General features: G+C 45.6%; 1 protein-coding gene across 1 annotated transcript in view; it reads right to left on the reverse strand.

The window, feature by feature from the left end:
- ACVR2B (activin A receptor type 2B) overlaps positions 1-15,709 on the reverse strand; it is a 138,650-nt gene that overhangs the window by 29,861 nt on the left and 93,080 nt on the right. The window contains exon 2 of the mRNA XM_019530226.1: positions 2,897-3,104. Coding sequence (XP_019385771.1) covers positions 2,897-3,104 — 208 coding nt within the window. The remainder of the gene's footprint in view (positions 1-2,896; positions 3,105-15,709) is intronic.

Genomic DNA, 15,709 nt, shown 5'->3' on the forward strand with positions numbered 1-15,709 from the left:
AACTTCAAGACATAAGTACAAGGGTTCAGGTACTCAAGTGTTTGAACACAGTAAAGAAAGCATAAGACTAAAGATTTGTAAGATAAAGGACAGATAGAATTACTCCAAGAACTGCGAGTCTACATTTTCTGACCTTGGTGTCATTGAAACAGCAAGCCACCTTCTGCAACAAGGTGCAATGTGGTATGTAATACTGAATGCCGTCTACTTTAAAGTGACAGAATAATTATGTGCTGCCCTTTTTGCAGGTAGCAATACAACTGCAGCCCAACAAGATGGTGCTTGGGAGCCTGGCATTTCTACTTAAGCATACTGAACTCAAAAGGCAGGAAAGACCAGGATAGTACCACTGAAGCCACCCATGGTTCATAGGTACACTCCTTCCATTTGGTTAATGTTTTATCATCTTTCCAAGGACAGAACTATAAAAACTATGAGACGACATCACGGAGGACCTCATCAAGATCAAAACTGAACATGAGAATTGTTTAATTAAACCCAGTCCAGATAATTAAAACTATAGTCCTATTAACATGGAAAAATGTTGTTCTTGGCCTGGTGGTTTGTTGGCATGTTACTAGCTTGGCCCATGAAACTAGATGGGGTGGTTGCACCTTCCCAATCTTGAGCTATTACTTTAACCTCACGTGATGGAACTTAAGGTGCAACCCCAAAAAGAGCTGTAACCACTCTCAACCCTGTCTCTGGGTGATGAGAAGGGGTGAGCCATTCTGACATTTTCTTCTCCTCTAACATAGCATGGTATAAAGATGTTCAAAAGTTCAGAGAGACAAGACAAAGATGTTCAAAAAGGTTCAGAAAGACACTGTGTTAACAGCATGGGGGCACTGCATTACAACGTGCCATTATCAAAGCGCTGCTGCATTTGGGAGTAGATATCAGAAGAGACAGTCTGTTTATATTAAATACTTCTGTTTAAATGCAGGAAAACTGTAGTGAAACATTTCAATTCTTATGAGGATCAGCATTAAAAATGACTAAGGGGCAAGCAAGGATTGATTTATTTTGAAGGAATAAAACCTATCACGTTTGTATGTATATAGCTTTTGACTCAACCTACCAAGGGGAATGGTGTACTGGGAAAGTAACCTTCCTACAGACAGTTAAGGGAAGAGGAGGAATTATTGAGAATATAGACTTGGCACACAGTAGGTTAAAGGAATGGAGCAGAAGGAGGGGTAATTCTACTATCACATTACATTTAGGGTTTTTAAGACAAAACTAAGATTTGGGGCCCAGAGATAATGGAACACCGTCCCTACAGATGGCGAAACCAAGAGAAACTTTGCATGTGGCTTGTTTTACTTCAGGTCATGGGCACATGAATGGATCTTAGAGCTGGAAAGGATCTGACAAGGTCATCCAGTCCAACCCCCTTATCAGAGTCATCCCTGACTAATCCATTCCAGCCAAGAGTCTGTCTAACCTACTCTTGAAAATGTCCAAGAATGGAGCTTGCACAATGTTTCTACATTGCCTGTTGCAGCGATTGACCACCCTCCTAGCCAGGAAGTTCATTTTAATTTCCATCCTAAATTTCCAACCTAAATTTCCCCTGCTGCAGCTTGAGGCTATTGTCCCCTACAGCCACAGATAAAAGCCCATCTTTGTCTGCTTGATAATTGCTCTTCAGGTATTTGAAGACTGTTATCAAACCCCTACCCCGCACTCTTTTCTTTTCCAGACTAAATAATCCTGGTTCTTTCAGCCTTTCCTCATAAGTCTCGCCTCCCAGGCCCCTAATCATTTTTGTTGCTCTGCACTGGGCTCTTTCCAGTTCATTCACATCCATCTTGAAGCGGTGAGCCAAAAACTGGACACAGTACTCCAGGCGAGGCCTCGCCAGTGCTGAACGGATTGCAAGAATTACTGCTGGATGGTTTCACACTAGAGCAACCAAAAGTTTAAGTGAACCCTGTTCAGGTACCTCTGACCTTTGTAAAATCAGCCACAGGGACTCATTAGGCCTCAGGAGAAAAAACGCGACAAAGGAGCAGTTCATTGGACTTAACTGTGCCTCGGGTAGGGTTAAAATGAAGTTCAAGTCTTTCCAAAAGGCTCAAACCACCTTTCCTGATAGGGAACCTGAGCCAAGTAGCCTCCAAGCTATGGGAAGAGCCATGTGAGCCTGCATTTCCTCTGTAACTTCAGCATTCACTTCTCTATGAACACTCCCCTCCACCTCCCTTCGCACACTTTCAATGCGTGGCTTCCTCATTTGTGTGCAGTTGCCCCAGCACTCCAGTTTCTGCATGTGGCTTAGCCTCTCTATCCACCTGTCCACAGCCTTAGCAAGCAGCATAACACCGCAGGTAAGGAGACAAGACTACGTTTGCCTACAATCTGAGACCTGTAATGCAACCAGACCTTCTATCACCAGTATTTTCACGGCCCATTTGCCCCTCAACCCAGACTCTCTTAAATGATGTCTCCCCACTCAACAGCCACCCCAGTTGGTAGGGTCAAAGGACAGGGGGGAAAAAAAAAAAAAAATCTGCCAATAACACAGGAACATCTCAATGTCTAACACCCCCGGAGAGCTGTGTTTTTCTAGACAGCTTCACATGAGTCCAAGTTTTCCTCAGCAGAGCCAAGTGCTCTTGGAAGAACATACTGCTTTTTGCTCGATGGTACAGGACAAATTTTTCAGAGCCTGCCAGGACTACTGAAACTTTATCAGGAAAAAGAAGACCTAAACATGCCTTTTATGACTTCTATACTAAAAGCAAAAGGGAGTTTCATGTGAATTTTGATAGATGCCAAATGACAAGAGTAATTAAAGGAGATCAATGAGGCCCAGTTGAATTGGACTGGTTATGTTGTCTGCTGCAACGTGGAAAGCTTCTCACGTGGCACTTCTCCATCGTGGCTATACCTGTCATAGCAGTTGAAGTCATCTAACCAACAACCCTTCTTCACCAACTCAATGGAGCCCGAATTGTTCCTCCAGGAAGCATAGCAATGAAGGCGCTTGTCCTTTTCCCCTTCGCAGCGCTCCACGCCACTCTGATTAGTCTTCTCCAGCTCCCAGTTGGCATTATAGTAGATGCACTCTCTGGTTTCTGCCTCTCCATGTCCTGGCCCTGGAACGAGATTCAAATCCAAAAAATGCGATCAAAACCAAACCAACCATAAATACCCGAGCAGACATTTCTACATGGTTGCTGTGGAACTCCAGTTAGTGGCGAGTTATTTGGGGTATGTGTTTATCGGCTCTCAAATGATACACCTTGCCGTAACGCCTGAGCGGCTCTTCTAATGAAATGTACCTTCAACCCTTTCTGGAGGCAAGGCAACATTATTTTCATTGCTTCATGGGGAACTGAAGCACAGAGATCCAAAGCCACCCCGGAAGCTGGTACGCCAACAACTAGACAGAGATCTCATGTCACAGTTCAGTGCCTTAACCACAAGACTGCCCCAGGGGAGCGTAAGGGTCCAATGACCAACGGGGCCCTGCTGAGCTCCGTGAGGAAGCCCTAGCTTTGACAGAGAAACACAGAAGACATGACTTACGATGCGTGAGATTTAAGCCACGGTGTAATAAATGAATCTGCATTTCTACACACTTAAACTTGTTGGGGGCTAACATGGTGCTCATAGCTCCTTGCTGGGTCTTTGCACGGGAGTGAACCTTACCCAAGGAGATTCCCCTCCGCTTATTGTCTTGACTAATGGCGATAATAAGACCTGCACGGTAATTGTGGCGAGATAAATAAGCTGGCAGGAACCGTTGCAACCTGCTGCTTGCATCCAAGTAGCAGAGATTCAACATGAAGAGTTTCTGGCAAAAATAGCTGCACTGCCCCAAAACACCCTTACAAGGGAACCAGATGGGGGGTGGGGAAGTTGAACATTAGATGGTGCATACCTCCAAGTGCTCAAAAACCTGACTCTTACTATAGAAGTATCCTGTACTGGCACATTTAAAGGACCAGCATCACAAAGGGGAAGCAGAAGTTAAATGCCAGAATGCAGATCAAGTCTATACAGAAACCCTGGAAATGCTACCACTGAGCCACAAATAGCAGGTCACTTCTAAACTGCAGCTGAGATGAAATATAAATACAACAAGGGAACCAAAAATGACAGTTCAGGTTTTCAAAACAGCTTTTTTCTCTTAAGCTGTAGTCAGGCCATCTTGGGTCATCTTAACTGAAATCAGGTCAAGCCTGGTTGTTATTTTGATGGGCTCCTTCCCAGAAAAATCGAAGTATCGCAGTAAGGGGCACTGCCGTTTCAGGAACACACACAGAATTGATACCCCTGGTCAGCAGAAAGGAGCATTTTCTTACTAGAACTGCCAACTTGTTGGCACAATGTAAAACTGAGCTCCTGGTGACTGAAAATGATGCTGTATGTTCTGCCTACTTTAAACCTAGTCTAAACGCTAAAGATGCTATTGGGGTTAAGGCACTTTGCCCACATTGCCATAGTACATGAGCATCTCACCATCCATGTACCTGAATTTATGGTGCCAACTCCCTAGTGAGATAAAGTAGTATTATTCCTATTTTGCAGATGATGAACTGAGACACAGAGAAACTAAAAGACTTGCCCTTGATCAAAAAAGAAGTCTGTGACTGCAGGGACCTGAAGCCAGGTTTCCCCAGTCCCACTGAGTATCCTCATCCCACTGGGCCAGTCTTTTTCCTTCTTCTTCACTTCCCTCTCCTAGCCATTACAGGGCAGTTGGATTCACCTTCATTTCAACAGGCGGGTGTACATTTGTTGAGCATCTGGAGGTGGGTCAGCATTCAAGATGCTATCAAAGCACTGTCTACGCCTCTAATCGACCCCTTCCTGTACAAGGTTTAACTGCAAGGACGCAGCAGGGCAAACCACGTTTTCAGAAAGGTGCCAAATGCTTGTCCTGGTCTGCGCTCCTACCTGACACTTGTTGCCTGCTATGGGCAATTTTCCCGATAGGGAAGACGTGCGTCAGCCCAGAAAGATCTCTACATTTTAAGAGGAATGCAAGTCTCTAGCATCCCTTGCTCAGGAAGGATGCTTAACCTGTATCGCAGGAGAGGATTTAAAGGGAGAGGCAGGGGGAAGAGAAAAAAAGAGCTGGAAAGCCCAGCCTTGAAACTGAAAATTATATTCAACACACATCCAGGAGCTCCATTTTAATACCACCCACAGGTTTTATCAGCACTTGCTAATCTCCATCCAAGTTGTCCTCTGACAAGTTGCTTACTATAATAAAACAACCCACAAATAACCCCAGACACTGGAGCCATGTCACTATTGCTGCTCCTCATTAATGCTCTGCTGTTGGCCTGTTGATACTTGCATGATAATTTGTTATAGCAAATTAGGTATTTCTGTTAAATGCTTAGTTAAAAAAAATCAGCAGGTATTGTCTTGTGTTCAGGGAATGACAGAGATGCCCTTTTTCCCCAGCAGTAAATCAGCATCTTAGCCTTACTGTAATGCACAGTATGGCTTGCATTATCTGCTGTCTTAGGCAGCAGATAACAGTATTCAACACCCCCTTCTGGTCTTCTCCAGAAAGCAGGAATTCTCTAAAAATCTGTAATTCTACAAATCAAAGGAATCAACAATTCTGCATCATCTTATTCAGCCCAGAAGCAAAATGGATATACCTTAACTTTACAGTAAATTTTCACAGCAGTGGGGACCAGCTTTTTTTGGTCCCACACAGTCCCAAATGCCACTTCAATCCCCTTCCCGAGTCTGATCTGCCACTCTGGTTTCTGCTCCCTGACAGTCCTGCTCCACTGCTTTCCCCTTCCTGCCCTATTGGCTCCCTCCCAGGTCTGCCACGGGCCATACACAGAAGCTGCCCACGTCACTTTTGCCTTGGGTTGGCCACCCCTGCTGTAAAGCAAATGAGTTTTCTTCTTTCCCAGACAAAACCTCCTAGAAATCAGCTTGGCCTCTCCTCAGCTGCCACGTGCCTCCCATAGAAACTGTCCATGCCGCCTGTGACACCTGCCACAGGACAGCCACCCACAGTCTAGAGAACCGCGGGCAAGGGCAGAAACCCCAAATTCTAATCGTAGCTCAGACAGCTCCTCCCACAGCGCTGGGCAACGCAATTAAACCTGGGAGTCGTAACAGAACTCATCAGGGCGCCGTGAGACTTAATGCTCATGCAATGCTTTCCAGAGAACATATTAAAAGTGCTGAAGTAGCCATTATAGCCATATTAGATCTGGGACCAGAAAGCAGCAAACACTCAAGCAGAAGAAATCATGCACTCTGAATCATGCACTCTGCCCAGGGAGCCCCACTCCTCAGACACGTGTCTTTTCTGGAGCAAGTTTAAAATTCAAGACATGACTTTGCCTTCAAAAAGCAAATTTAAGCCTGCCAAATGGCAAAATAGGTCTCAAAGCCTCTGCCGTCTTACCTGCACCACAGGTTTCAGCGGATTGGAAAAAAAGACAGTTTTTTTGTTTTCCCCAAACAGCCCTGAAGAGCAGCTGTCATACAAAGACACTTCAAAAAGTTGCACGCATAGCAACAAGCTCTTAGATCAGCTCAACAGGCATTCAGCTCTGCCGACCTTCTCCATCTGCAAAGAGCCCTTTTCTTTGTCCCCAAGACAGTCTCAGCGGGAAGGCGCACAGGTCTGGGGATGGCATGGGTGTGCCTGAGTTTGCAGCACATCAAGGGAAGCTCACACATTATTCTGAGAAGTTGCTGGAGCTGTTTGCAACAAAACACGGGGAGGTTTGCATTTCCCTTATTAAAATTACTGTTTAGTCAGAGTCAGGGGAGCATACTTAAAAAGACTGACTGTGTCCCTTGAAGATACAGAGCAGCCTAGATCCCATTCCCAGTTCTGGCACACGCATCCTGAAAGACAAGGAGCAAGTCATTTTGCCTCTCCCCCATCTCACCTTCTCCGTTTCTGGAACAAGGATAAATATTTGCCTCCTCCATGGATGCCACAAGACTTCAGTGTCTTTATAGCACCTGACAAAGTAAGCTGCTGCTTAAGAAAGTTTATGAAACTGTATGCATCCCTGAGTTAGCCTACAAGGTGCAACTCTACCCTGCCTTCTGCCTGACTTCAGACTAAAACAGCTAGTTATCGCTCCTGGACTTCATGTTTGGCAGGAACTTTGAAACCCCAGCAGTGGAAGCTGCTAAAAGAGCATGGTATTCCAGAAATACTCAACTCAGGAAGGACAAGGGAAAAGTCCTGCACTTAGGACGGAGCAATCCCATGCACCAGTACAGGCTGGGGGCTGACAGGCTAAACTGCAGCTCTGCAGAAAAGGACCTGGAGGTGACTGTGGACAATAAGCTCAACATGGGCCAGCAGTGTGGCTTTGTTGCCAAGAAGGCCAACAGCACCGGGGCTGCACTGGTTGGAGTGTTGCCAGCAGATGCAGGGCAGTGATCTTCCCCTCTATTCAGCACTGGGGAGGCCACATCTGGAGGACTGTGTTCACTTTTGAGCCCCCGCTACAGAAAGGATGCAGACAAACTGGAGAGAGTCCCGAGGAGCTGGAGGACATGACTGATGGTTCAGGAGCTGGAGGACATGACTGATGAGGAGAGGCTGAGGGAGCTGGGCTTATTTAGTCTGGAGAAGAGAAGACTGAGAGGGGATTCAACAGCAGCCTTCAACTACCTGAAGGGTTGCTCCAAAGAGGATGGCGCTGGACTGTTCTCAGTGGTGACAGATGACACAACAAGGAGCAACAGGCTCAAGTTGCAGCAAGGGAAGTTTAGTTTAAATATTAGGCAAAAACTCTCTCGCTAGGAGAGCAGTAAAACACTGGAACGGGTTACCAGAGAGGTGGTGCAATCTTCATCCTTGGAGGTTTTTAAGAGCTGGCTCAACAGAGCCTTGGCTGGCATGATCTAGTTGGGGCTGGTCCTGCTTTGAGCAGGGGCTGGACCTCCTGAGGTCCCTACCAACCCTAATCTACGATCCTATCACTTTGCTTTCTATCAGAGAGGTGGTTCGCTGTGTTAGTCTGAAGTTATGCAGAAGGCAGGGCACAGTGGCAACTTGTAAGACTAACTCATTCACAGGCATGAGTTACAGCCTACTCATGACTGAGTTAGTTGACGGTGTCACCCTGCCCTTCCTTTACTCTTTTTTGAAGCTGCAATAAAAACTGAAGGAATTGTACCAAACCAGGTGTAGACAGGAAAATACTTAGCTCTTCCAATGTATGCTAGTGTGAACACAAAACCCCTCTCCATCCCTAACTCTGCCCTCCAAAGGAGGGATTAACCAGGCTCAAACTCTAACCGTGGGATGTAAACAGGAAAGCTCCTAATCCCTGTTCTCTTTTAACCATTGCCTAGAAACAGAAACACGAGTCACCTGAAGGCCTAGAGCTAAAGCACTTAGGCATCTGTAAGTATGTGCCAAAGCCCCTTTCACCTCAATGAGATTTATCACGTGTAACTTTAGGCACGCTTAAGTGTTTTGCTGGATTAGGTCTTCATTTACCGTGCTACCTGGTCCCTGTGGCCACGTTAGAAGTAGCCATGCTATGTCAGGCCCTCCAGGACATATCGCAACGCATAGGCAAGCAGCCTGGACCATAAATTTGGTTTTAAACTACAGATCTCTGCAATATATCCTGCGCATGCTCATTTTATGCACAAGAGGTGCTTAAACGCAGGCTAAACTTCATAAGCCATTGCCTCCAGACTGCGGCTCTTAGAGACACCTCAGCTTATAAGAGTTCTCTCGAGTTCAACCAAGCATTAGGCATAACTAGCAATGTATCCCGATCAGAGCAGTGTCGCAGACCAGATAACTCAAATCACCCAGCAGAAGGGTCAGTGTGTGCCAGCGCGTGCGGATAACAGATTCCCAGGACGGCGGTTTGTAGGACGGAGCTGGGAGCTTAGGGGAAACCACCTCAAATAAATGCCGAGGACTCGCGGTTTGTTATTTAAGGAGCGCCCAAACCCCTATTTGAAAACAAAGATTTAAAAACGATGACGCTTGCAGAAGTCTACTTCTAAAATTACTGGGCATCACTCCATGACTGAAGTGATTTGGAAAATGAGACCTCTTCAGGCTAAGGCTATCCTAACAAAGGGGGGGAAAAGAAGCTTGCCTACCACCTAAGATCAAAGCCAGAGGGCCCTAAAAACTCATGGACATTCAGGGAGGCAGGACATCCAACTCTGGAAACTTAGTGGTACCGACTCAAAACCAGACCCTCAAGGGGACACTTCACAGTCCTAACCCACTTGGAGCCATTTTTTATTCCAAATCACATCTTGATTGAATGGCAGAAAGCAGGGCAGGGTGGCACCTCAGAGACCAACTGGTTCAGGATGGCATATGCTTTCAGAGGCATCAGCCTGTTAGTCTTGAAAAATGAAACTCTGCCCTGCCTTCTGCTTGACTTCAGACTACCAAGACTAATGATCTCTCTGCTCATGGAATTGAGCGAGGTGCACAGCCCCTAACCAAGCGGTGCATGAAGACAGCTCGGTTGACCCTCAAGGCTATTTTGAAAGACCTCTCCCTTCCTCAGAGCTCACTGCCTCATCTCCTCTTGAACTGTCTTCAGCTCAAAACCGAGATACTGATGATGATGTGGGACTAAACTGCAAGCCCTCTAATTTGCAGTGGCAGATGCATCGCTGAGGTTGTGGCAGTCCCCAGTAATTCTCAAATACAGCCAGTATCCAATACCATAGCACAGGTGGCCAGGGTCTTTCACCAGGGCCTAGACTGGTAGACAGGTAAAGACTATTCTCCCAGGATGACACACTGTTAAAACCCTTGGCTCTTTATTTTTCCCCTCCCCTTTTGTAAATACAGTGGGAAGCTGTACCTAAGAAACATTTTTAAAAAGCATATTTTGATGCTGCATAAATGGGCAGTTTACCAAAACTTTGGTCCGAATTTGAAAACTGCAAGGCTTTGGGCATGCAACTGAGAACAAAACTTATTTGAAAACCAGTTAAGTTCCAGTATGGCTATCGAGCTATTTCAGAGTCTAAGGTAACAAATATTGAATGCACCCTCTAATTTGGAGGGTTACTGCATGTGTGCATTTTTGCATCTCTAAGTATGAAAGTCAAGCCCTTTGCATCTTATCAGAGATCTACCACAGATGAGGAAGCCATCAAGGAAAACAGATGAGATACCACAGAAACAAAGAAGGGCCAGAAAAATGTCTGCATAGGTGGTTTGGCTTGAGCAATACCTCAAATCATAGCAAAGGTCAGTTGTAAAAATGGCCTTTCTGTCTTTGTCCAGAAAACCAAGAGCTGTCTTAAAGAAAGCCAACTTTCAAAGTTGCACGCTGCCCATCTCATGCCAAAGGTGTGGTACAACAACAGATTTAAATTAAAAACCATGAACAGAGCAGCCTTTGATCTCTAAAGGGCCTTGGATGAACCCACATTCAGAAAGTGCTTCAGCATGGCTTATTCCCTTGGTAGAGTGACTTCATTTCCACTTCACCTAAATAATATGCAGAAATATGCGTTTAAGCAAAGCATCAACCTAGTGATGACATTTTAGGTCAAGCACTTAATGGCATGCGTGTGGATTGAAGGAATCCCACGCTTTTTCCAAACATGTTGAAAAGGCCTTTGAATGACACATGCTCCAAAAATATGCATTCACATTTGCACAGAACAAAACCCAATTTCAGCTTGCTGGCCTGAGCCTGAGAGCTTCCCTTGGCTGATAGATGATCAAGCAGATTGGCTAGCTCCAATAAGAAATCAAGCAGGAGAAGACTGGCAACCCGGCTAGTTTGGCAACCAGGCGCCACCTCAGAGTTGTTGCTTTTGTTAAGCCACAAACAAGAGCATTTCTGTAAAACTGGAGTTTATTATAGCACAGGGAACACCAGCAACGCAATGAGGCACAGAAGGAAGATTAGTTTGAGGTCTGTTTTCTGTCAATAGACTCGGCATATCCCAAGATGAAAGCGCTGAAGTTTTTTTTAGTCAATCAATGGCCGTTAATATATTATCTCAACATATATTGCCATGGTAACCCACAATGATGCCATTGACAACTGGTCTCAAAAGGACAAGAGGCTTTAAGTCATTTTCTTTTAAAATTAAAAAAGGAACTTAATATTAAGAAATACATCCTTTCTGCTCACCTGGGATGACAACCAAGGGCCTCTGTATTTGCACCATGACTCAGGCTTCACAGCTTCACACACATCTGTGTAGTGATACCTTCCCCCTATTTTTTTTCTCAGGCCCAAGTCAATTAAAGATAACAAGGAAATTATTCAAAAGAATTAGATCTTTATTATGTTCCTTCCCCCAAATTGCTAGTAAAATGCGTTCCTTAAAATATAAGGGAAAATGTTTTAAGAGACGTTATTACCAACTTGGGGAAAGGATGCAATAAAGATTTTAATTCTTCTGAATAATTTCCCTGTTATTTTAAATGGAACAAGGTTTGTTTCTTCCATAAAATAAATCTAGGAAGATTATTTAAAAAATAAATAAATAAATAAAAAGCCCATTCTGGGAAGGACTATATATGCCAATGGACCAGGTAGGTATTTCTTGTTCATAGAAGACAGCCAAGTAAAATGCAAGTGTTATTTGGTTTACTGAAATACTGCACATGCACAAAAAATGCCAGGGAGGCTAATCACTCAGGAAAGGGTTTAGCAAATCATTCCTTTGTCTAGGCCAGTGATTGGCAGTCTTTAAAGGCTCTGGGCTAGACTGACCCAGTTTAAGTCAGAGCGGGCAGACAAGGGCAAGGACCCGCAACAGCAGGAAGGGGAAAGCGCTGCCACTTAACATTGTTGCGGCCCCATGTCTGCAGGCCAGATCCAAGGGCTCGGTGGGCAGGATCCAGCCTGTGGGCCCCACACACATTGCTGATCTCTGGTCTAGGCAAAATCTGCTCCAAGCAAGTTTAGCTAGGTTACCAGCACCAATACCATGCACCAATATGAAAACAGTGCCAGAAGTCCCTCAGTTTCTGGTACCAGTGAGCTTTCCACTTGAATGCGCCGCAGTTTTGTATTTCAGTCACTCATTAGAAAATTTTAATTTTGCATAACACCTCTTACAGGGTAAATCCAGAATGTAATCAGCATTTTATCTGCACATAGCTGGCTGTACACGTGACGTCTCCCCTCAAAGAACGCCGCCGTTCTTTAATAAAGCCACCAAGAGAGATCGATCAAAACCATTTAATGCCTTGCTGCTTCTACAGTTCATGTTTAAATGCACTTTGGGTCACAAATGAGACCATTTGGACAGCGAGAGCTCAAACTGGATTAGCAGACACACACATGCAGACACACGCACAAAAAAAAAGGACTCAAAAATTACACATATACTTATGCATATACTCCATGCTGCATCTAAAGGGAGAAAACAGCCTGAAAGGTTAGCAAATGATACATCCTAACAAGACACAAGAACACAGCACTCCCCTGCATACCCTGCGGTGAGGGAGGAATGCATTGGGCATGGTATATGAAGAATGCTGGTTTCCTGCACAAGTTACTGATGTGTTATCTCCCAGTTTATTAACATCCTGTATGCTCTCTCAGACCTTTGCCACAAGTTTGAGAGGCAACTGCCAACCCTTCCTCCATTAACCCAGATCATTAGGAGGCATATCTTGTCAGCTTCTTTGCACCACTAAACCAAAAAATTGCCTTGCTCCACAAATGATTCCTACCGAGGACTTTTTTTTTTCTAGCCTGCCAGCTATCAAACAAGCCTATTTTATAGATAGCAAGTGATCGTGCAGCCCTGCTAAATTAAAAAACCAAAAAGGGGGGGAGGAGGGATATTTGCTTAAATCTGAAATGCCTGTTTATATAACAGTACCAGCGAGAAGACGGCACTGAGGTAGCATCTAGGAGCCCAGAGGCATGCACCACTGCAACATCATGCTATGCCAGTGTCCAAACACAGATGGTTCCTGCCCCAAAGCGCTTACAATGGTAGCGAAAGAAAACCTGCCACTTAATCGTTTCCTCTCCTTCTTTGTGAGGTCCCATAAGGCCGCGAAGGAAAAACAAGCAAAACAGTGTGCACATCCTTTATTGAAGGCTGAACTTCATCAAATCCACCAGGCTCTGCCTGAGGAAGAAAGCTGCAGCAAAGGAAACGGGATAGGCAGCAACTACTGGAAGAGCATGCCAGGTTAAACGGGCATGAAAACCCGTCTGTGCTCTTCCCAGCCATTAGACCTTCTCCCCATAGCTCTTCCCATGCCACCATTGTTCCCAGCAGTAGGAACAGCTGGAAGACCCTTTCAGACTGGACATAAGGAAAACTTCTTTACCATCCAAGCCTCCACAGTGTGGACTAGACTCCCCCCAGAAGTGGTGCAAGCACCTACTCCGGTTATCTTTACCAGTGGTCTCCAAACTATTTTGTTCGCACTCCCCTATCAGTAAAAAAATTTTGAGCACCCCCCCCAATATATGTATATTTATATTCACGCACCCCATCAGTTAAAAAATTTTGAGCACGCACCTCCAATATATGAATATTTATATAAATATAACTATAAATATAAATAGAAGTTCTAATATTTTCTTCCCGCATCCCAATGGATCGACTTGTGCCCACGCCCCACTTTGGAGACCACTGATCTTTACGCTTGGATGCTGATTTTGCTGGGGTGATTTGACCCCGGCTGACTTCATGCCCCTGGGGTGGGGGGCTGGACCCGATGATCTTGCGAGGTCCCATCCAGCCCTAACGTCTATGAAATCTATGAATGCCTTCATAGTGACCTCCTCTTTCCTGACTCTCAGACAGAGACTAGTCTCATTTATTTAACATGCCGTGTGCGTCTGTGACACAAGGTAGAAATAATCCATCCCTGGTGAACCAGTCGAGCCAGAAAGCTTCAGTTTCCAAACAGCAGCACCTCACTACACAAGCCACAAATCGGTCCTCTGAGATTTATCAGCAGGGACATTTCAAATATGTTTTAAAATGTGCTGAGTCTACTACGATTGGGCCCCAAGTGCTTTTCTATTGATTCTGCTTGACATTTCCAAATACCACAATTCCAAATTTAATTCACTGGTAATTGGAAAAAAAACTGTAATGCATGTAAATGGACAAGAAGATGTTGAAGTCCAAAAGGTCAGACATCAGAAAAGTGTGCCCCCAAGAACTAAATAATGTTTGTTTGTCTCCTTGTCACCCTCTTCCACTTGAATAATCAACGCTTAAGAGTTTGGCAGTTTTCTTGGCAGGCTGGAACAAGAAAAGGAATCAAACGGTACAACGTCTCTCAGCTGCCAGGGTAGATCATATAAAACAGTTTGAAAGTCCACTGTACATCCAAATCCAAAACACGGTGGAAAGGGTCGGAGTCTTTCTCCGCTCCCCGCCCCGAGAAGCGGATGGCACGACCGCCATCGAGGGGATCCGTGGCTCTGCTGGCAGGAAACACGGCAAGAGCTGTGCTGATTTATGCCGGGTAAACCACAGATTCTCTCTGCTTGGGAGATGATTTCCCCAAGTCTTTTCCTACTACTCTTGCAGTTGCTCAAGTCTCCTTCCAGGGGAGGGAAAAAGAAATTTAGTTAGGCCCCTCTCTTCCAGTGTCAGAGCTCAAACCTTGGGTCAAGTCTCAAGACGAAACCAATTCACCAGTCTCATTCTAGGGGGCTCACTTTGCTCCACCCAGAAAAATCAAACTGGCAGCAGCAGCTGCTCAGGAAAAGCAAAGAACTGCCGCAAGCAAAGAGGCTGCAGATGAAAAAACGAAGGCGCGTGCTCTCTCAAGTAGACTCTGCTTCTGTGGAGCACCGGACTTTGCATTTAGCGTCTCCCATTTCCGAACCACATAGGGTGAAGCTAATTGCGGGTGTTGACAGCGTCCTTCACCACTTCCGCCCTGCGCTGCGGAGAGCTGCCCACTGAGGGGCTATGCAGGATGGGGAAGCAGAGCTCGCCTCCCCGCAGCACCTACGCCGGCCAGCGAGAGCACACAGGATCCGGCCTAGCCACCTGCTCCAGGGGCCGGGGGGGGATTCCAGCTACGCACGAAACTGCACCGGGGCTTCAGTTTGACACCTGCCTTTTCAGGATTTCGCCTCTCCACACTCCCCCTTCTTCCTTGCACCACATCCTTGTAAAGCTCATGGTCTGAAAAGCCTTCACAGCTTTCTGGGGGCTGTCCCTCACCAGCTTCTGGACAAGCCCCAAGCAGCTTCAGCACGTCCCCTCTGTTTGAAGAAATTACTAACACCATCTGGCATCTGCAGGTTTTCCTTCAAACTTGCTGGGATCCTATTTTTCAAAAAAAACTGGTTCTTCTCCAGCTAAACTAGACTGATTTCCCCATCATCATATACTTTTCAGTACCTGACAGCATCACCAAATGTGGCCAGCTCTTCTCTGCCCTAGTCAGGAAAGTCAATATGGTTTTGACCCAGCTGGGTTCAGACATGCAGCTCACTCTCTCTTTGCACTGGTTTTATTCTTAGCTTCCTTCCCTGTGCTCCCTGCATTTAGAACCAGAGACTGCGAGCAATCTTGCTCGGTGCCTCTCTCCAAAAGGCAGCGAGTCACACCACCGGGTGAATTCTGGCTTTCACCAGTTTCCCCGATGCCTTGAACAGCCACAAAAGGCAACCTTCGTGGACTCCATGCCACTGGCACTTAGTGGGCTAATTAAACATTTAAATAAAACCCTCCCAATACCAGAGGCAAAATTTCCTTCATGGCTGCAAGTGTTAAGCAGGATAATTGTGGG

This window comes from Crocodylus porosus, unplaced genomic scaffold (assembly GCF_001723895.1).
Source record: "Crocodylus porosus isolate Cpor-Errol unplaced genomic scaffold, CroPor_comp1, whole genome shotgun sequence".
NCBI lineage: Eukaryota > Metazoa > Chordata > Crocodylia > Crocodylidae > Crocodylus > Crocodylus porosus.